General features: G+C 55.4%; 1 protein-coding gene and 1 long non-coding RNA gene across 7 annotated transcripts; one reads left to right on the top strand and one right to left on the bottom strand.

The window, feature by feature from the left end:
- Positions 1–1665: 1665 nt before the first annotated feature.
- LOC116668325 lies at positions 1666–8565 on the bottom strand. 4 transcript variants are annotated; one of them, XR_004325480.1, is made up of 3 exons: positions 8429–8565; positions 7717–7809; positions 1666–5213 (listed from the first exon to the last, which is right to left on the bottom strand). It is a non-coding gene; the product is annotated as an uncharacterized LOC116668325 (long non-coding RNA). The 4 variants fall into 4 exon arrangements; XR_004325479.1 differs by having other exon boundaries at positions 1666–3245; positions 5137–7809; XR_004325478.1 differs by having other exon boundaries at positions 1666–2554; positions 2647–7809.
- Positions 8566–8638: 73 nt separating this feature from the next.
- On the top strand, positions 8639–18629 carry TINAGL1 (tubulointerstitial nephritis antigen like 1). 3 transcript variants are annotated; one of them, XM_032495747.1, is made up of 12 exons: positions 8639–8760; positions 9273–9590; positions 10538–10601; positions 14396–14488; positions 14704–14818; positions 15914–16037; positions 16124–16274; positions 16408–16597; positions 16707–16752; positions 17015–17138; positions 17953–17998; positions 18088–18629. In XM_032495747.1, the coding sequence occupies exons 2-12, from the start codon at positions 9281–9283 to the stop codon at positions 18610–18612; spliced, it is 1788 nt and encodes a 595-aa protein (XP_032351638.1). In that variant the 5' UTR covers positions 8639–8760; positions 9273–9280; the 3' UTR covers positions 18613–18629. The 3 variants fall into 3 exon arrangements, with proteins under 3 accessions (XP_032351638.1, XP_032351640.1, XP_032351639.1); XM_032495749.1 differs by having other exon boundaries at positions 18105–18387; XM_032495748.1 differs by lacking the exon at positions 9273–9590 and having other exon boundaries at positions 8650–8760.
- The last annotated feature ends 1961 nt before the right edge of the window (positions 18630–20590 follow it).

Raw genomic sequence — 20590 nt, forward strand, 5'->3', positions numbered from 1 at the left:
CTTTCTGGGCCTGAGCCTGCTCCCTTGTTTTGCCCCCAGAAGTTGATTCTGAGGCACATCCTCCATGGCACCCCTGGTCTCTGGCATTCCGTCCTCATTCCCCCTTCTGCCTTAGGGGAGCTAGAGACAGGGCCTCCGGTAGCTGTGTCTGAGCCATAGCATGTCTCTGGGACTCAGTTTTCCCATCTGTGAAATGGGGGTGATGATACCTCAGGGTTGGTGGGGGGTTAAATGAGATGATCCACGTCAGGTGACCCGCCCGCAGAAGGTGCCCAGCCCGTAGCAGATGCGCCTGGCCTTTGTGCTGGCTGGGACGGAGGAATGAGCATTCAGCTGAACTGAAAGAGCTCTCGCTCTTTTTTTTTTTTTTTTAAATGAGTTCAGGGCCCTCCGTGACCACAGACGCCTCTGTCTTATTTCAGACATGGTCAGTGAGGCCCAGACAGAGCAGAGACTTGTTCCAGGCCACACAGCATGTCAGAGGCAGAGCCAGGACCGGTACTGAGGCCCTCTGACTCCCACCCAGGCCCTTGACTGGCACAACTTCTCTGTCCCTCTGTGTCCCAGCAGCCATGTGGTACCCCTGGGGACACTCTCCCCTGGGCCTCTCCTTATCTCCCCCGGGCCTCTCCTTATCTCCCCCGCTTCTGGTTGTGCTACAGAGGGGCTGCTGCCCACCCAGCCTTGACTTTAGAGGCTCCAGCCCCACTGCGGGCCCTGGACCCCACCCAGGTGCCTCCCCAGCATCTGCCCCCTCCAGCAGGAGACACAGAGTAACACAAATGCATTGCTGGTGTCCCCTGGAGAGAGGTGGGGTGGGGTGGAGCCAGTGAACGCCTAGGAGAGCGCCTTGTGATCACTGGAATGAGCTGCTCCGTGAAGGCCTCTAACTTTGAATTTCTCACCTGAAACTCCCAACCTCCCAAGGGCCTCTCTCTCCTCATCCTGCTGCTCACTGAGCTACTGGCCTTGAGGGACTTACCTCCCCTCCCCCTCCCCCACCTCCCACCCAGGGCCAGAGAGGGAGGGGCCTTGGCTTCTGACGACCTTCTACATCCCCATGGACAGCGACTACACTTCTTGCCCCTGAGTTTCTGGAGATTCCTCGGGATCCTGGAGCGTGATATCCCGTCACTTGCCTAATTAGTATGAGGTTGAGCCCTAGTATTTGAGCTTGACCTATGATGAGTCATTTCAGTGCTGCTTTTAGCAGATGTTGGTTGTGTTTCCGATGGGGGAATATGTCTTGGTCTCTCTTAGACGTGGACTTGCATCCAGACCCTCTGCCTGCGCATCACTCTCACCCCTGGGACACATCACGTGGGGGGAGGCAAGCTGTTTGTCACCGTCTAAGCTGATGCACAGGGAGAACAGAGACCCCCTTGTGTGTACAAACGTGTGTACAGATTCCAGACCTGCTCTAATCCCCTTTGATTGCTTTCATCTGGTTTTGGTACAGGTTGACCCAAGAGGTTTGAGCAGGTTTGCATTCGGTTCAGCTAGTTTTAAGTGGTTTGACTCACTTTAGGTCAGAGTAAGTGATACAGAAAAAATCCGGCACAAGAAGATGGTTGGGTCCCAGGTCTCGGGCAAGTCCTGGGATGCACCCTGCTAAGTGAGGGTCCTTTGGCTTTGCACAGGAAAGAACTCAAGAGTGAGCCACAGTTGAGTAAAAGTAGATTTATTCAGAGAGATGCACACTCCATAGCATGCCGGCAGTCTCAGAAGGCAAGAGAGAGCGACCACAAGGTGCAGTGTTGCTAGTTTTCATGGGCTTAGAAACATCATATGCTAACAAGTGGGAGGATCAGTCTAACTACTTTGGGGAAGGGGCAGGGACGCCCAAGAATTGGGCCACTGCCCACTTTTTGACCTTTTATGGCCAGCCTCAGACCGGTCACGGTGCCTGTGGAGTGTCATTTCTCATGCCGATGTATTACAGTGAGCTTTCAGTGAAGCTCAAGGTCTACTGGGAGTCAAATCTCCCGCCATCTTGGGCCTCAAGGTCTCCCCGGAGTTGAATCTTCAATTGCTGTGTCATTCCTTTCATGGTTGTGCCCTGCCCCCTTCCCTCCTGTCCATTAGCATATTTACATCTCTTCGATTATTCTGAGCTCATTTGTGCCTGTTTTGATTTGGGTTATTGTAATAATAGCAGACACTCATCTCGCACTTGTGATATGTCAGCATGGTCAAGTCCAGGGGCTTTACATTGATCAAGTCTGACAATCACCCCTCAGGTGGGACTGTTATCGGTGTCCTCATTGGAACCTGTGGAGAAACTGAGGCCCAGAGAGTATAAGAAACTTGCGAGTCACTGAGAGGTGGAGCCAGGATTTGAACCTACTCCATCCGGCCACTGAGTCTGTGCTCTGAACCTTAATGTATGTTCTGTCACTGCCGATGAGAGCTTGAACCATTTTGTGATAAGTCGATTTGTCTGAGCCAGTTTGTTCTGCTTCTGCCAACACAAGCTGCTTGGTGCTGGCTCCATCCGCATACAGCCTTGAACTTGGCACACTGATTGACACACAGATCTCAGGCCTCCCAGAGTCTAGAAAAGGGGGACCACTGCGTTAGCTTCCTATGGCTGCTGTAACAAATGCCACAAATTTGGCTGCTTAAAATGGAAATGTATTTTCTCACAGTTCTGGAGGCCAGAAGTTCAAAATCAAGGTGTCATTCTGTCTCTGGAGGCTCTAGGGGAGACTGCTTCTTGTCTACTCCAGCTTCTGGTGCTTCAGGTGTTCCTTGACTTGTGGACTTGTGGCCACATCACTCTAATCTCTGCATCCTTGGTCACACTGCCACCTCCAATGCATCTGTGTGTCTCTTATAAGGACACTTGTCAGTGGATTTAGCACCCCACCCTCACTCCCCTATATCCAGGATGACCTCATCTCAAGATCCTTAATTTCTCTGCAAAGACTCTTTTTCCAAATAAGGTCATAGTCACAGGTCTAGGTCTTAGGTCAGGACTTGGATATGATGGGGGTGGGGGTGGGGGCTCCATTTAACCCATTAGAACCACTAAGGTCACATCACAGTTTTTCCCCCTGAGGATGTAGTTTTTAAAAGTGACTCTTTCTATCAGATTGGTTTTTACCCAACCTTTGGGACTTCATTACTTACTGCTTAGGGGTTAAAAGGAAAAAGTGTTCAATGTGCTTGCAGCCACAGAAAAAGCCTCTTGCACTTTTCAAGACCTGTCTATTAATATTCCTGGCCAGGAAGATGAGGAATTCCTGGAAACACAAGCAAGGTGTGGAAATATTTCTGTAAACAGGCATCGGAAGACCAGCTTTCTAAGATGTTTGCTGGTGATAACACCAAGCGTAGCGTTCCTGGGAGAGCTCTCTAAGTGAAAGTAACACTGAATCGAAGAAGGGCAGATAGTTAAGAGATGGGGAGGAGCCGTTAACCCCAAATGTCTCAGCACTCCTGGACCAGGGTTGAAAGAAGCTAGCAATTTAGCTATTGCTAGAGATGGAGAAATGGTGTGGTTATTCAGCAAATACGCTTTACAGAGAAGCAGCCCTCAGGGCCCTTTGTACACAACTGGCCCCAAGCACCAACATACAGAACTATTACAGGAAAGGGAAAGCTGTGTTTCTCTTTTCTGCGTTTCCTCGCTTGCATCCACAACGGGCGACCACGAACGCTACCAAGTATGATAGTCTACTTAGACCTTGGACAGCTTTGGCCTCTGCAGAGGCGTTCAGGGGTTGGGCCCAAGGTCCTGCTCTGCCCCTACCAGCTGTGCGACCTTGGGCAAGCCAGGAAGTCTTTCTAAGTCTTGACTGGCTCAGCTGTCAATGGAGATAATTGGATTACCTGGGAAAGGCCCATGCTTGGCACACGCCATTGTAGGGCAGAAAACACACTATCAAATAGCCTGGCAGGCCAGGGTCGTTACAAATTCACGGTCAGCAACTTCGAATGGTCGCTCCGCACTGCCGGAAATCCTACTCTGTTTCTCTAGTGGGCTTGGTTGTGATAACTATTTCATATCTAATCCTGGGTTCTGCTTCCCCTCCTCTTTTCCTGTCTCGCTTTGGCTGTAACTTGCTTCCAGTCCATAGAAAAATACGAGAAACCATCAGAGGAGTTTCCCTGAGCTTTGCATGGCTAGTTCTACAAATCCACCTCCTCTTCCTCTGCCTCCCAGACAACTATCCCTGCCCCTATCAAAGGCCAGCTCTGTCCTCCTGTGCTCTGGGTCCCCTCCCTCTTACTTTGTCAAGAACTTTGATCCTGGGTAATCTCCTCTCTCTCTGTACCGTCAGTTCCTCCCCAATTCCTGGCCATTAGCACAGGGACATGTTATTATATTCTTCATATTTGGACAAAACTCTCCCTTGACCCTATTTCCTTCTAGCTAAAGCACCATCTCTCTGCTTCCCTTTGCATTAAGACTTTCTAAAAAGTTGCCAATGGTTGTTCTCTCTCGTTCATTGGCTCCTATTTGCTGTTCCACCCATACCAGTCAGCTTCCGTCCTCATTCTTCCACTAAGACTGCACCATCAAGGTTGCCCTGATGTCCTTGCTGCCAAATCTAGTGGACACATCTCTGTCCTCGGCTTACTCAACCTCTGGGCAGCATTCCACACAGGCAACTACCCCTCTTTCTTAAAACACTCTCTTCTCTTGGCTTCCTGGCCCTTCTCTCACCTGGTCCCCCTTCTTCCTCCCAGACTGCTCAGTCTACTGTACTGTTCCCTCCTCTCAGCCGAACTTCTGACAGAGGAGTGTCCCAGGCTCTGTCCACCTCCTGCTTTTCCAGTCTGAGCTGGAAACCAGCATAGGCCACTGTAGGTCTCATCGGCCAAGCTGTCCCTGAGCCTGCCTGAACTCCGAGAAGGCGAACACCAGAGATTTTTTTTTTAAGCAGCTGAGATTTTGCGGCCATCTTCAACCCACCAGGCTAGAAACCTGGAAGTCCTCCTCAATTCCTCGCCTCTCTCACCCATCACATCTGATCCTTCAGAAAGTCCTGCCACTTTCACCTCCAGAACAGGTCCCCAGCAGGCCTGCTTCACACAATCTGCATGGCCACCAGCCTTGTTCAAGCCTCAGCATCCCTAGCCTGGGTTATACCACCGCTTCCTACCAGGCCCCTCTGAATCCGCTCTTACCTGGTGGTCATCCGCCCCTACAGAGCAGGCAGGTGTAAATCAGATGATTTCAGTGCCACGTTTAAATCTCTTTAAACCTGCTCAGGAGACAATTCCAGCTTCAGACTATAGCCTGAGGGTCCTGCATGACGGGCTGCCCAGCCCACCTCCCAGCCTCATCTTGCTCCTCTGCGCCCCTCGTTCACCATAGCGCAGCCACTCTGGGCTGCCTTCTGTGTCTCAAACAGACCAACTTATGCCAGGCCCCAGGGCTGTGGCTCATGCTGACCCTTCTTCCTGGGACACCCTCCCCTGGACTCTAGGAATGGTCCTCCTGCTTGTCTTTTGGTCTCAACTCAAAAGTCATCCTCTCTCTGAGACCCCCTTGACCTTCACATCACTCCAGGTTCCTGAGCCAGGAGCACTGCTTCCATAGCCCTTTACCTGGTGGAATGATGATTGATATGTTTGTCTGCTTGTTTATTTGTCTGTCTTCCTATTAGCTTGAAGACAATAGAACAGTCTGGCTTAACCTTGAACACTTAGCCTCTAGCACAGAGCCTGGCACGTAGTAAATGCTTAATAAATATTTATTGGAATATTGTGGAATGAATGAGAAAATCAAACAGTAAAGCATTCCACAGGACAACACACTTCCATGTGGCCCCGAATCTTATCGATCACGAGCTTCAGCATGCTCCAGTAGTGCCACATTCTGTCACATGGCCCCAGGGGCAATGCTTTGATAACACAGCCCAACGGGCTCCAGGAAGCCTGACATGTCCCGACAGGGCCCAACACGGACAACATTAGGTCTGGCCTAGATCTAGGATTCAGCTCCAGGCATCACTGCTCCAAGCTCTGGACAGGTCCAGCTGACCACAGGGGCCCTCAGCCCTCACTGGGGTGCCATTTGGGATCCAAATCCTTGAGTCCCCAAGACTCAAGTAGTGGGTCCTGGGCTGCAGACCTGGGTTGAGCAGAGCACAATGGGTCTTTGTCTCTCCAGGAGGCCCTGCTCTGCTTCCAGAGGAGAATGGCCCTTTCTGAGCACCCAGAGCAGCTGGGGAAGCGGGATGGGTGGGGGTAGCGCGGGACTCCCGCAGAGAGGAGAGGAGGCCCGGACCTCTGCTCTGCTGTGTGACCTTGGGCATGTCACTGCCCCTTTTTAGCTTCACCTCCCTTTGTAGAAAGAAAAGAGCATCAAAACGGAGCATCCAGGTACACATGGGAAACCCAGGCCCAGAGAGGGGCCGTGTCGGCCCAGGGTCACAAGTGAGGGAGGACAGAGCCACTGTGGAGCTGCAGGCCACCTGCCTCCCAGGAGGCCAAAGGGCTCAGAGAGTAAGGCCTGCTGCCACCACCTCAACTGTTGCTCCGCCCCAGGCCCTAGGACAAGAATGAGTCACCAGGAAGGAGGGGGGGCCATGGAAAAGGAAAGTGGGGCTCCAGGCCCTCCTCCAGAGCCCTGCCCTTTCCCTCTCCTTTTTGGCCAGGGATCCCAGTGAGTCACAAGGTCCCACAGGGGCGGGATCAGCACCAAGCTCAGTGATGACGAGGGACCTGGGAGCCATGCTCTTGGCTCTGCTCTCTTCCCTGGCTCTGTGTTCCTGTTTCCTAAGCATGGACAGACAGACAGGCAAGGACAGGCAGACAGCTAAAACTCCTGAACAGACACAAACAGACGCCCACACAGATACAAAGACATCTAGCAAGACAGACAGGCACCTAGTACATAGGCAAACAGAGTGGGTCACACAGCTCTACACACCGATACGCTAGTCAAGAAACATAAATACAGGCCAACAGTACACCGACAGACAGACAGACAGACAGACCCATGACCACACAGAGGTAACATCCAGGTGAGACACAGGCACATAACAGACAAGCACACCCAGACACACACTCAGAAAGAAACACCTCACTCTCAGATACACACAATGCAGACCCACATGGGTGGCCTACAGGGGGTGATCTGGGGCGAAGGACAGGCCAGATGCCCCTGGGTCAGCCGCCAGCTCCCGGCCCCAGAACCATTCTGAGACTAATTCACAAAAGTGGGTTCTCTGGGCATGAGCTCTTCTGAAGGCAGCCTCCATTCCTACCCAATACAGAGGCACCCACATTGTAGTAAGATGAATGGAGGTTAGACTTGAAAAGGGATTTCCTGACCAGGAAGGTGTTGAGACCTGCAGTGGGTGACTAAGGGTGACTGAAGGGAAAGGAGGGGAGTGGCAGTAGGTAGGGAGCCTGCGTTCTGGCTGTGTGACCTTGGACAAGTCTGTTCTTCTGAGCCTCAGTGTCTCATCTAGGTTCTGTCCCCAGGGACCCTGGAGGGAGCAGATGGGCCAGCTCCTGTGTGTGTTCTGGCCAGTGCCCATCCTCCACACCCCCGCCCTGGGCAGGATCCCCTTGGTGACTCCCTGCCCAGTGCCCCCTGGCAGGGGGTAACCCAGTCACAGATGCTCGTTGTCCTGGTCCCTCCCCTCCCCCAGGGGCTGGCCAGCTGAGGATGTCTCAAGGCTGGGGGAGGGGGGCAGGGAGGTCAGAGAGAGGGCAAAGGGAATCCCCAGCGCTTGAAGCTTCCCCCACCCCCACCTGTGAGGCTCAGGCCCCGGGATGGGGGGCATCTGTCCAGGTGGAGTCTCTTTCATCTTCCCGCTGTTAGAGTCCTCTGGCTGGGGACCCAACCTGTTGGTAGAGAGGGGATTGCGTAATCTGAGGTAAAAGGTGACGGCAGGCCTGGCGGGACAGAAGCCCCATTGTCTGGGGCTCAGGCCAGCCTGGGCAAAGGAAGGGTTTATGCCTGGGGCAGGAAGAGGGGGAGCTCTGCAGGGGGCGCCAACTGGCAGGGCTCTTGCCTTTGGACCCTGAAGGGTGACAGGTGCCAAGCAGGACCCCAGGGGCAGTATTTGGCAGGGTGCCCAGGCAGACTCGGGAGGGCAGACCCAAAGAGGGGTCTCAGAGCCGGGAGGTACCCTCACACCACACCCACCCCACCCCCTTGGGAGGATGAGCCGCCCCAGGCCTCTGCAGGGTCCTAAACCATCCTCCTCCAGATTCCAGTCATTCCTGGGAACGGAGGCGGCTTGGGGCGGCTCCAAGCCTGGGGGGCACTGCGAAGAGGGGTGTGCATAGCTGTATTTATTACTGAGGGGTCACAGAGGGGCTTAGAGATTTTTTTATCACCCACATCTTCCCCATCATTTCCCAAACTTAAGACCCAAACTCGGAGCTCCGCTGCCCTCTACCTTCCTCTGTCCGCGCGAGTTCCTCAGCCCCACAGTGAAACCCACTGGGCAGTCCTTACCGGTGTCAGACCACAGTCCTTTTTGCTTCGGTTGGAGTTCCGCCCCTTAAGGGAATGGCCTCCACCGAAGACCCAGCAAGCCTGGTCACCTGCTCACAGTCTCTCTCACTAGTTCCAGCTTCGGAGTTAAGGGGCCACTCCAGGTGCGAAGGAGCCAGGGCCCCTCCCTCCGGCAGCCGGGCCGGGGCGGCGCGCCAGGCAGCGGGGCGGTACAAAAAGCGATCCCGCCCCGCGCTCCTCACTTGACTTTGAGTGTCCGGCGGTCGGCGGTCGCAGGAGTGAGGAGGCGGAGGCGAGTGAGGCAGCCGGGCTCAGCCCACACCCCTCACCAGGTAGGGACGCTCCCCTGCTCAGAAGGGAGAGGGTATAGACAGAAGAAACAGAGAAGAGAAGGGGAAAGACAGGTGCCAGAGAGGGAGAGTGGAGGGGGGCAGGGGGGCACAGAGGGAGGGGGATACATAAGGGCACAAAGTCAGGGACCCTCATCAGGGATGGAGCTGAGGGAGGGGCAGGAACCCAGGGCAGGAGGAGACTTTGGGTGTAAAGCATGGGTGTTGAGTAGAGGGCAGCAAAAATGCCACAATCCCCACCTCCTGCCCTTGAGGGTCCCCAGGCAGGTCAGGGAGGGGCTCCATTTCTTTTCCAAGCCCCCTCCCCGCTAAGCCAGGTCACCTAAGCTGTGGCTCCTTGCCCCTATCCTGCCTGGGGACCCAGGAATCAGAATCCCTGCTGGATACCCTTGGACTCACAGCCCCAGATAGCTGGGAGATCAGTCCCTGGGGTACCAGGGAATCTCTGCTGCTCATCACCTCTGACCCCTGACCTCTGCCCTCCTTGGGCCCAGGAGGCACCATGTGGCGATGTCCACTGGGGCTGCTGCTGTTGCTGCTGCTGCCTGGCAAGTTGGCCCTGGGTGCCCGGCAGGGTCGTGGGCGCCGGGAGCTAGCACCGGCTCTGCACCTGCGGGGCATCCGGGATGCGGGTGGCCGGTACTGCCAGGAGCAGGACCTGTGCTGCCGCGGCCGCGCTGATGACTGCGCCCTGCCCTACCTGGGTGCTACCTGTTACTGTGACCTCTTCTGCAACCGCACCGTCTCCGACTGCTGCCCTGACTTCTGGGACTTCTGCCTCGGCGTGCCACCCCCCTTTCCCCCCATCCAAGGTGGGCACCAGACGGCCAGGGGTGGGTCACTTGGTCAATCCCAAACTCAGCAAGGCTCAGGAGCAAGGCTGATGCACTGACATTTCCAGGGGAGGCTTTCTAGAATCTGGGAAAGAGACACTGCCCCACTCTCTGAACCTCTGGGAAGTCCCTGCTCTGGTCTAATCTGAATCTCTCCAGTGAGCCTGAAAGAGAAGATCCTTGGTCAGTGGGATTTTAAGTTGGCTCAGGAGAAGGGCAGCCTCCTGCCCTTTCTTCCAGTCCTGCCTGTCTCCATTTTCTGGACTTGGAAGGTGCTGGCCCCGCCTGCTGACTCACTCACAGACTGATAAAGCACAGGGGTTGGTCAGGGTCATCTTAGCAATTCCTCTACTTTTACTCAGGATTCTCCACCCCGATGGCTGGGCACACCTGGAAGGTGGATCAGGTCTATTCCTGCCTTCAGCCCTGACCACCATCCATTTGCCCTTATCCCATAGGAGAATCATGTGAATTCCTTCCCACAATTCCATGGGGCTGTGGGTGTGAGACTGCATTCCTGGGTTGTCATCCCAAAGTGCTGTGTTATCTTAAGGGAGTCACTTACCTTCTCTGGGCCTTGGCTTCCCCATACCCCTCCCACTCCCCATCTCCAGACCCCAATTCATTTAAATGGCATAGGATCTAAAGAAGGTTGTGACTGGCAGCCAAATGAAGCAAGAGGAATCTGGGTTGGAGTCACTGGAGAACTTCCCAAGTAGCAGTTGGTGTGTGACCCTGTAGGTGGTGTCTTAAGTTATAGCTTGGCTTTAGTTTCAGTGAGGGTTGGTGTGTGCATGTGAGTGTGCATGTGTGTGTATGTGTGTTTTGGGGAAAATTCGGGACACCTGACCTCTGAGGACCCAGCCATTTCAGCCCATCATGTCTGGTCTTGGTTCCACTTCTCTCCTTGTCTTCCGTCCCTGCAGGATGTATGCACAGGGGTCGCATCTATCCAGTCTTGGGAACCTACTGGGACAACTGCAACCGTTGGTGAGTGTTGGGGCTTGGAGGGGGCTTGCCTTGTGGGCTTTGTGGCCAACAGACTTAGTTCAGATCTTATGCCTGTCACTCATGTGCTGGGCACAAGTCCTTTCCCTTCTCTGAGCCTCAGTTTCCTCATCTGTAACATGGGAATTTTCACATGGACCATATCAACTTATATACCAGGATTCCAACAACAGTCCCCAGGTATGGTCAACAATGGATGCCCGGCTCCAGGTGCAGCCCCTCCTGCCTGGGGCTGGGCTGCTGCCCCTCCCAACCTTTCTCGCTGTCATGGGAGAGTCCAAGAAGGGGGCGCCAGGAAGGAAACCTCTGACTGCAGTATCCGCTGCCCTGGACCGGATGAGGGTCAGGGATGGCTGAGTTGGCAGCTAGCCAGACTGTAGCAGGGCCTTCCCTGGAATGTGGCCTCCCCCAGCCTCCTCCCCTACATTCCCAGCAGGAGGATGAAGGGTTCAGGGGTGGCCCCCACTCTAATCTAAGGCCTGAGATGAGAGGTGGAGAAAGGTAAACTGGGAAGCCTTGAATGCCTTAATGGAAATAATGGGACCCTAAGACTTAGAGGAGGAGGCCCTGCACCCACTCCACCCCATGCCGTCTTTGCCCAGGACTGAGAGGGCCCCAGGGACAAGGAAACTTTTTGGAATGCATTACGCACAAGCTATTTCCATTGCCTCACTGGCGTGAGGGGTGCCTGGGTCACAGGGAGAGTGGGGACTCATGCGTTTCAGCGTGTGTCTGGGTGAGAGAGTATGTGTGTGTGTGTGTGTGCGTGTGTGCGTGCATGCTTTGAGTGTTTGTGAGCTATGTTTGTGTTTAGAAAGATGAAATGTGCCTGCCTGATTCTGCTTGTACTGATCGGATGCCTCTGGATGTTGAGGGGTTAACACCCTTTCCCATTCCCTTCCCTGAGGCCTGGCCACCCAGGCCCCCTCTGGAATGCTGGGACCTGCTGCCACCAGCCCTGCCTAGACCTGCTTGAGCAGCCCTGGGGGCAAAGAGGGAGGTGGCAAGAAAGGACTGACCAACCCACTGCCCTCCCAGGCCAGCTCTGGCTGTGTTCCCCGCAACTGACACCTGAGGGAGGGTAGGGGGTTGTGTCTGGGGGCATTCCAGGCTGTGTGAGCCCTCCAGGGATGCTTCGGAAGCTCTGAGAGTCAGAGGGGGAAGGCAAGGCCAGGGAGAGCCTCCCTGCCCCCCTGCAGTCTCCTCTGCTCTCCCTAAAGGTGCCCCGCAGCTCCCAGGGCTGGAGAGCCCAGCCATACTGGGTCTCCTTCCCCTTGAGGCTCCTTAAAAGGCAACATTGGAGGCGGGAGCCTCAAGAGGGTGTAGAAGGACACAGCTTAGCATCTTGTAATAGCGCAGTTATGAGCTTGTAAAAGCATCATAGAATTTACAGAATTCAACTGTTCAGTCGACTCTTATTTGTTAGAGCCCTACTATGTGCCAGGCGCTGTGCTGGGCCAAGGAGATGCAGTCAAACCATGGCAGACATCTTTGTCCTCACACTGGAGCCTCTAGTCTAAACCCATTCCAAGTGTGATGGGGAAAAGAGAGAGGGGATCCTAGTTTCGAGTGGTATGAGGGCGAGGGGAGGCCACTCAAGAAGGGACATTTATGTGGATACCAGGCAGATGACAGCATGAGTGGCCCAGGCCCAGGAGGAGGGAACATGGGGGAAATGGCTGTGGAAAGGCCAGGAGGTGGGACCCAGCTCATTGCAGCTGGAGCTGTGAAATGGGGAGAGAGTCCCGGAGGAGGTGCAGGCCATGTCCCATGGGTCTTATAAGCTGTGCCAAGGATTTTGTATTTTGTTCTAAGTGTCGTGGGAAGCCACTTAGAGATCACAGAGTCTGATTTATGTTGCTCAAAGATCTCTGTGGCAGTAAGAGAGGGGTGTGAGTACTAGGGGGAGGGAATCAGAAAGCGGCAGGGAGCCTGGGTAGGAAGCCACTGCCATGGTCCAGATGAGAAATGATGAGGGACCAGAATAGGATGATGGTAGTGGAGGGGTGAGGCGTTCTGGCTTGAACAACTGGGTAGATAAGGGGGCTATCTTCTGGGTTGAGGATGTTACGAGAGGAACAAGTTTGGCAGAAGGCAGTCTTGGCCATTTGGCATTTGCAATGCCTTTCACACACCCAGAGATGTCAGGAGGCCGGTTGAATACCAGTCTGAAACTCAAGGAGGCAGGGAGTTGGAGTTCGAGTTGGAGTTCTTGTAATGAGAACAAGAATGGTAGATAACAATTTTTGTTAATTTATTTTTTGGTAGGGTGTAGAATTAGGCTTATTTATTTAATGGAGGTACTGGGGATTGAACCCAGGACCTCATCCATGCTAAACACGCCCTCTACCGCCAAGCTATACCCTCTCCCCAGGTAGCTAACAATTCTTGAGCACATAACATGGGCCAGGCCCTGTGCTAAATCCTTTACAAGCTTGCCATTTAATCCCTAGAAAGTGGTACTATTATTATCCTCTTTTTACAGACAACAGCATTGAGGGAGAGCTTCAAATAACTTACCTAAAGTCACATGACTAGTCAGCTAGGATCGGAACTCAGGATTTGAGTTTCAGAATCCATGCTGTCAGTCACTTCACTATATTGCCTCATTCATTCATTCACTCACTCACTCACTCAACAAATATTTATTGGTTACCGATGATGTGCAAGGTTTTGTTTTCTAGGCTCTGAAGATGTCAAACAATATCTGCCCTCAAGGACCTTAGAGTCTATGAGGAAACAGGTATAAAGAATATAAATAACTAAATATGTAATATGTCAGATACACTATCGGGACAGGCTGAGGAGAAAATAAAACAGGGACACAGGGCAGGAAGGGCAGAGGATGTTGAGATAGGGTGGCCGGGGCAGGACACCCTGAGAAGGTGACATTTGAATAAAGACTTGGAAGAAGTGAGAGTAGGCCATGAGGATGTTGGAGGAAAAACAGCTCAAAGGCCTGGGGGCAGGAACACGGCTGGTGTCAACATTCAGGGGACCAGCCAGGCTGGGGCTTCAGGAACCAGGACTTGGAAGAGGGGGGCAGAGAGGAAACAGGAGGACAGATCATGTGGGGCCTTGTTGGCACTGGAAGGACTTTGGCTCCTTATTCCGTGATGTGAAGCCTGTGGCGGGCTTCAGGCAGCGGAATGGCCAGATATGATTTGGGTTTAACAGGATCGCTTAGGCAGCTGTATTAAAAATATACTGAAGTTGGGGTGGGGCATGGGGCAGAACTGGGGAGAGCAGTGAGGAGACTGCAGCATAATCCAGGTGAAAGGTGATTGGACCACAGTGGCTGCAGGAAAGAATGAGATGTGGTTTGGATTCTGGTTGTGTTTTTAACGTAGAGTCAACAGGATCTGCCAGTGAATTGGGTCAGCACATGAGAGAAAGAGTCAAGGGTGCCTCCCAGGCTTTTGGCCTGCGCTCCAGGAAGGATGGAATGGTTTTTGAGGCCTGTGAGAGTAGGGGAGAGCAGAAATTCGCTTGGGATATAATAAGTGTGACTCGCTAGACACCCCAGTGGTGATGTTGGGTAGCAGCAAGATTCTTGAATCTGGAGTTTAGGGAGAGATCTGAGAAACAGATATAAACTTGAGAATTGTGAACCTGAAGTTAACATTTAAAGCCGCCAGGCTGGATGGGATCATCTAAGGGCCCTCCTTCCATAGGCGCTGATGCAAAATTTCAGGCCCCTGTTAACCTCTGAAGCCTCCTCCCTTCGGAGGATGCCCAGCCCTGCCTCACCTCTTCCTTTCCTCGTGTTCCTCCAGCACCTGCCAGGAGAAAGGGCAGTGGGAGTGTGACCAGGAGCCATGCCTGGTGGACCAAGACATGATCAAGGCCATCAACCAGGGCAACTACGGGTGAGAGGCCTTAAAAGTGCCCCCAGTGGGCACACAGGCACATGCACGCACATACACACGCATTCTGCCCGAGGTGCATGTCTTGCCAGACACACCCACTCTCAGATCTTATTCATGTGTACACTTAGCCAGGAGGCATCTCTCCCACCCTCATGTGCAGACCTCTAGGACCCCCAGCCTTGGCAGGTCTGTGACCGCCATCCCCTCTCTTTCAGGTGGCGGGCTGGGAACCACAGTGCCTTCTGGGGCATGACCCTGGATGAGGGCATTAGTTACCGTCTAGGCACCATCCGCCCGTCTTCCTCCGTCACCAATATGAATGAGATTCATGTAAGTCCACCCCCGGCCACAATCCTGCCATCTCTTCTTGGCCTGGGACCCTGACACCCTGTGCCTTGTTTCTTCAAGGGCCTAGGCCTATCCTCCACCAATAAGCTGTGTGTCCCTGGACAAGTCACTCCCCTTCTCTGGGCCTTGGATTTCTGCTTATAACCAGATGTACTGCAATGCAAGAACTGATGCTCAGAGTCTGAGCTTTGTGGTCCCGGCATCTGTCCCTCCCTGGCCTCCCTAGCTTGGGAAAAATGTCATTGGTCCCAGTATGGCTGGGTCAGGGCCCAAAGGGCCAGGAGGTCACCTTGGTATTTTGGGAAAGGAGGGACAGACACTCCTCTGGCTTTGGCCAGAGAGCAGCAATTCTCGGAAACAAATGCTGTCTCAGCGGAACCCCAAGGGAAGAGGAGGCTTCTCCCGACCAGTGGGACTTTCTAGAGGGAGAAATGGGAACGAGACCCAGAACAGTCAAAGGGTGAGGAAAGGGAGCTTCAGCAGGACAGGGCTGGAGCACATGCTGGAGGCAGTGGCAGGCAGGGAGGAGGCGGTGGCTGGCCGGAGTACCCTCTCTGCTGAGGGAGTTCACTTCAAGGCTAGGGTGACCAGACCCTGCCCCTGCCCTTACTCCCCTGGGCCTCTGGCTATTTCTGCCTCCTGCTGTTTGCCTTGGCAGCCTGCCCGGTCACGAGACCTTACTGCTTCTTGCCTCCACTGCCCTTTGGGGCCTGAAGCCCAAGGTCCTGGTGGGAAGAAGGATGTGGCAGATCAGAAGGTGCAGAGGAGGAAAGAGGCGGGGGCTGAGGAAGGAAATCGGGGTGGCCCTGGCCTGGCCACTTTCCTGTTCTTGGCTTCAGTTGCTGCACCTATAAAACAGGACTAGCCACCCTCCACCTGACACTAGGGAGGCACGAGATGGTGCTTGGGCCTTCCTCTCCAGTCCATCTGGAGGTTGTTGGAATGTCTCAGCAGCAGGAGGGCTCAAGATCAAACTGAGGAAGGCCCTGGACGCTTGGGAGACCTCCGATGCCTAGGGCCCCCTAGGGCAGGCTGGGGCAGAGGCAAGAGGCAGACAGAGTGACCTCTGCTTTGCAGACAGTGCTGGGCCCAGGGGAGGTGCTGCCCACAGCCTTTGAGGCCTCTGAGAAGTGGCCCAACCTGATCCACGACCCTCTCGACCAGGGCAACTGTGCAGGCTCCTGGGCCTTCTCCACAGCAGGTACATCTGAGGGCAGGGTCTGGCAAGGTGGGAAAGGAGGACCAAGGCCTGAGCTCCCTGACAGCCCCTCTCCCTCCTCCCACCAGCCGTGGCATCCGATCGAGTCTCAATCCATTCTCTGGGGCACATGACACCTGTCCTGTCACCCCAGAACCTGCTGTCTTGTGACACGCACAACCAGCAGGGTTGCCGCGGTGGGCGTCTCGATGGTGCCTGGTGGTTCCTGCGACGTAGAGGGTGAGCAGCAGAGGGCGTGGGCAGGGAACAGGGCATGAGGCTGCTGCCTTGGGATGCAAGGGGCTGCAGGAAGGGTCTGGGCCAGGCTGCCCTGTGCTCACTCTGTCCCCGCTCCCTCCTGCTGCCCTTCTAGGGTTGTGTCTGACCATTGCTACCCGTTCTCGGGCCATGAGCAGGACGATGCTGGCCCCTCACCTCGCTGCATGATGCACAGTCGGGCCATGGGTCGAGGCAAGCGCCAGGCCACTGCCCGCTGCCCCAATAGCCATGTCCATGCCAATGACATCTACCAGGTCACTCCTGCCTACCGCCTTGGCTCCAATGTAAGTCTGCACTTGGGTGAGAGGGCAAAGGCAGGAGAGAGGAAGGTTGGCCAAAGGCTTCAGACTCACCCCTGACGAGTACTCTCCTCCTCACCCCCTTGCTCTCCAGGAGAAGGAGATCATGAAGGAGCTGATGGAGAATGGCCCTGTCCAAGGTAAACACCCCTCATCCTGCCCCCTGGCTACAGAAGCTGTGTCTGCTTGAGACTGGGCACAGCAGCACAAGTGGTCTGTACAGCATTGAACAGCAAGTCCATCAGGGCCAGGAGGTGGGGGGACCATGTCCCCTCTCCACGGGCAACACCTGGAGCGGATACTTAGAGACTTGGTGCCAAGAGGCCCTAGGGCATCTCCAGGCTCGGCATCAGTGCCTGTGCTGATGGGCTGAGCCAGTCGTGCTTTGACCTTTGCCCACAGCCCTCATGGAGGTGCACGAGGACTTCTTCCTGTACCAGAGCGGCATCTACAGCCACACACCAGTGAGCCTTGGGAGGCCCGAGCGATATCGTCGGCATGGGACTCACTCGGTCAAGATCACAGGGTGAGGGGCTTGATGGGCAGGGGGATTAGGGGTAGCAGAGTTTGCACTGGGGGCTCTGAGACTGCCTTGGATCCTCACCATCTCTCTGCAAAGCTCCATTTCAAAGAGGTGGAAGCTTACACTGGAAATGAGGAGGGACTTGCCCTGAGTCACACCAAGCTTAGGGGCCTTTTAAGGTGTTCTGCGAACTGTTCCTTCCTCACACACTGGGATAAAGTAACTCCAATGAAATACAGACAAGAATCCAAGAGTTGCTCAACCTCTCCCCCGCTCAGCACCTGTTCCAACTCTGCCTGACTCTCGGACTCAATCCCCAAGCCGTCTGTTTCCCCAGCTGATATAACAGGAGATGCTAGAATCATTTATTTCAATTGTCCAACCAAGGAAATGTACTTTGCAGGGGGAGTTTGGGGTCTCTAAGGTACCCACATTCTCTGAGTCTCTTCCTTCTTGTCCTTGGCACCCCACCTCCTCCCTGGCTCCCCAGATGAGGAGGGAGGGCAGGCAGATGTGTGGGGTCCCAGAGAACTGCTCCCCTGTAGTTCTCTGGAGGGTAGAGGCCCCAGTTCCCTCCGTTTCTGCTCACTGCCTCCGGTTGTCTCAGTGCCTTCCCCAGACTGGGCGCAGGTACACTGGCGTAGACATGTGGAGACTGAGGGGGGTTCAGAGAAGGACAAAGACCTGCCCAAGTCCTGAGGGTGTATCCAAGTCACCAAAGGCAACAGGGGCCTGATTAGGGAAGGCCCCCGGGTTGGGTCGGAGCTCCTGAAAGCAGCTGAATCAGCGCCCTTCCCCCTCCGGCTCTGCCCCACAGGTGGGGAGAAGAGACACTGCCGGACGGAAGGACACTCAAATACTGGGTGAGTCCCTGCGCCGCGTGCCCCGCGGCCACCGTCATCTTCCCCCGCCCTCCTCTTCTCCTCCCCGACTGCCATTCCCCTCCTCACAGCCCTTCCTCATTCCCAGACGGCAGCCAACTCTTGGGGCCCAGCCTGGGGCGAGAGGGGCCACTTCCGCATCGTGCGCGGCGCCAACGAATGCGACATCGAGAGCTTTGTGCTGGGCGTCTGGGGCCGCGTGGGAATGGAGGACATGGGTCACCACTGAGGCCGCGGGCACCACGCCGGGAAGAGCCCCCTGTGGGGCGGCAGCCCCCCGCCCCGCCTGCCCGACGGAGCTCAGGGGCGCAGGCGGGCGCCAGGGGTCTAATCCCTGCTCAGGTTCCGCTGACGCAGCGCCCGGCCTGGGAGCCACGGGCGGCGAGGCTGGCGGAGCCCCCAGACCTCCCAGCAGGGACCGGGCAAGGCCTGGCCGGGGAGGAGCGGGCCTGCACATCCCAGGCCCCGGCACCCCCACGCAAGACCATCGAAGCCAGGGCACTCCCAAGTCTCTGGCCCCACTTCCCCGCCCCGCCCCACCCCTGTACTCTTATTCCTCAAAGATATTTATTTTTCTTTTCACTGTTTTAAAATAAAAACAAAGTATTGATAACTGTGGTATTCTCATAACTTCCAGGCGTGGAAAGTGAGGCCAGAGTTGAGGTGGCATATGCTTAGACAGCAGAAAGGACTGCCTGAGGCCTTGCTGGGTGGCAGGGGTGGGTGGACTAAAAATCTTAGCCTCCATTTAGCCCTAACTGTCAGTGACTACGGACACTGACCTGCTTGGAGGTGGGGCATGGATGGCATGGCCTTTGGCCCCCAGAGAGACGTGGGCCCGTGGGAACCACGTCTCAGACGCTGAGTCAGCGCTGCCTGAGGGGGGTAGTCCAACCCACCAATCAGCAGAACTGGCGCCAGTGCCCAGCAGGCAAGGGGGGCACAGTCCCACAGAAGCTGGAACATCTGTCTCTGCAGATCAGCCTCTCCAAGCCACCCAGGCGAAGGGGCCCCTCTCTCTTTCCCCTGCCCCTAGGCCAGGCTGGGTCTGCCTCTCTGAGCCGTCTCCCTACCTCACTTCCCCAGGCTCCCAGTGCCAGCAGAATAAGCCCAGGCTTCAGCTTGGCTTTCAAGGCCATCAGGACCCACCTCACTGGCCACCTCGCCAGCTTCTTCACCCAGGGCCCAGGCAGCTCCAGATTCTTCATTGCTCCCCAATGTCCAGTACACATACAGACCACTGGGCATTTGCTTCTGCTGTCCTCCCAATGCAGATGCTTTTCCACCCCTGTCCCACTGCTATTTCAAAGCCAGGGTTCCTTCTATCAGACAGTACTGGTGCAGAGTAACTGAGGTGCTATGCAAGGGACCCATGTGTCCCCAGACTACCCCAACCTCACTTAGCATGGTTTAGACACCCCCTCCCTGAACTCATCTGCACCCTGCCCTTCTATCCAGTGTTTCACTTATCCTTCCTTGAGGGTAGGGACTGGGCCTGATTCATTGGTGGGTCCTGGTACCCACATTTGTACACTCGATAAGGTGGCGTTAGTTTGTGGAATGCTTGAGTTAATATGACCCTCCACTTCCCTCCCAAGACTGTAGCCCCAGCCCATCTCTTCAGGCACAGATGTCAGTACGGTGCCCTGCTTTTCCAGGAGCCCAGAGAGGCTACGCCTGGGGATGGGACTTCCCATGGCAAGAATTTCCTCCTTGTCCCCACCCCTAGCTGATCGGGAAGGCAAGGGGAGCTGGAATCACTGAGGGGAAGCAGCCCCTAAGGGCCAGCCGAGTCCCCCGCCGACCGTTTGGGCATCACCTGAAAGGAATGTGGGCGACCGATAAGCGACCGCCTTTGTTTCACTTCCTGTTTGCTAGGACGTCCCGAGCCCAAGCCGGGCTTCCCTGGCCGTCCGGGGGCCCTGGGGACGGTGACAGGCAGGGAGTCCCGAGCAGCAGCGGCGGCGGGTCTGTCGGCTCAACGCCCCCTCCGCAGCCTCCGCCGCCAGGACACGCCCGGCTGCTCCCACCCAGCTGGAAAAACCCCGGTCCAGGGGCGAGGCTGGAATTTTCTGCAAGGATCTTTGGCGGAAGCAGTGCGGGTTAGGAAAGGGAGGGGAAGAGGGGCGTGGCCCGGTCTCGAGGCTCCGGCTTTGCCAGCCCTGCTGGAGGCCTGATCCTGCAGAGGGGTGGACGCAGGGCTTCCCTACCCCTGTTCTCGGGCCAGGGAGCCCCAGGCCCGCGAGGTCCGCCCTGGAGTGGAGAGGGCTTGGCGGATCCCTCAGTAACCTCCATCAGCCACCTCTACTTCTCTGATGTTTGCACTGGACGCGTCATCCTAAACAGGGAGACAAACCAAGGGCCCCCAACCAGATTACTGCCCTTGAGTCTGTCAGTAAAGAAATCCTGGCGCCCCAGAACCTTGCTCTGTGTCCTGAGGCTAGTCCCTTACTCTATCTGGGGCAAGGCCATGGGTCCGTAGACAAACCTGGGTTTGCACCTGCTCAATTCCACACTGGCTATGTAATCTTGATCTCTCAGAGCCTGTGTTTTTCCATCTTTAATGAGGATACT

This window comes from Camelus ferus, chromosome 13, assembly GCF_009834535.1.
Source record: "Camelus ferus isolate YT-003-E chromosome 13, BCGSAC_Cfer_1.0, whole genome shotgun sequence".
NCBI classification, from domain to species: domain Eukaryota; kingdom Metazoa; phylum Chordata; class Mammalia; order Artiodactyla; family Camelidae; genus Camelus; species Camelus ferus.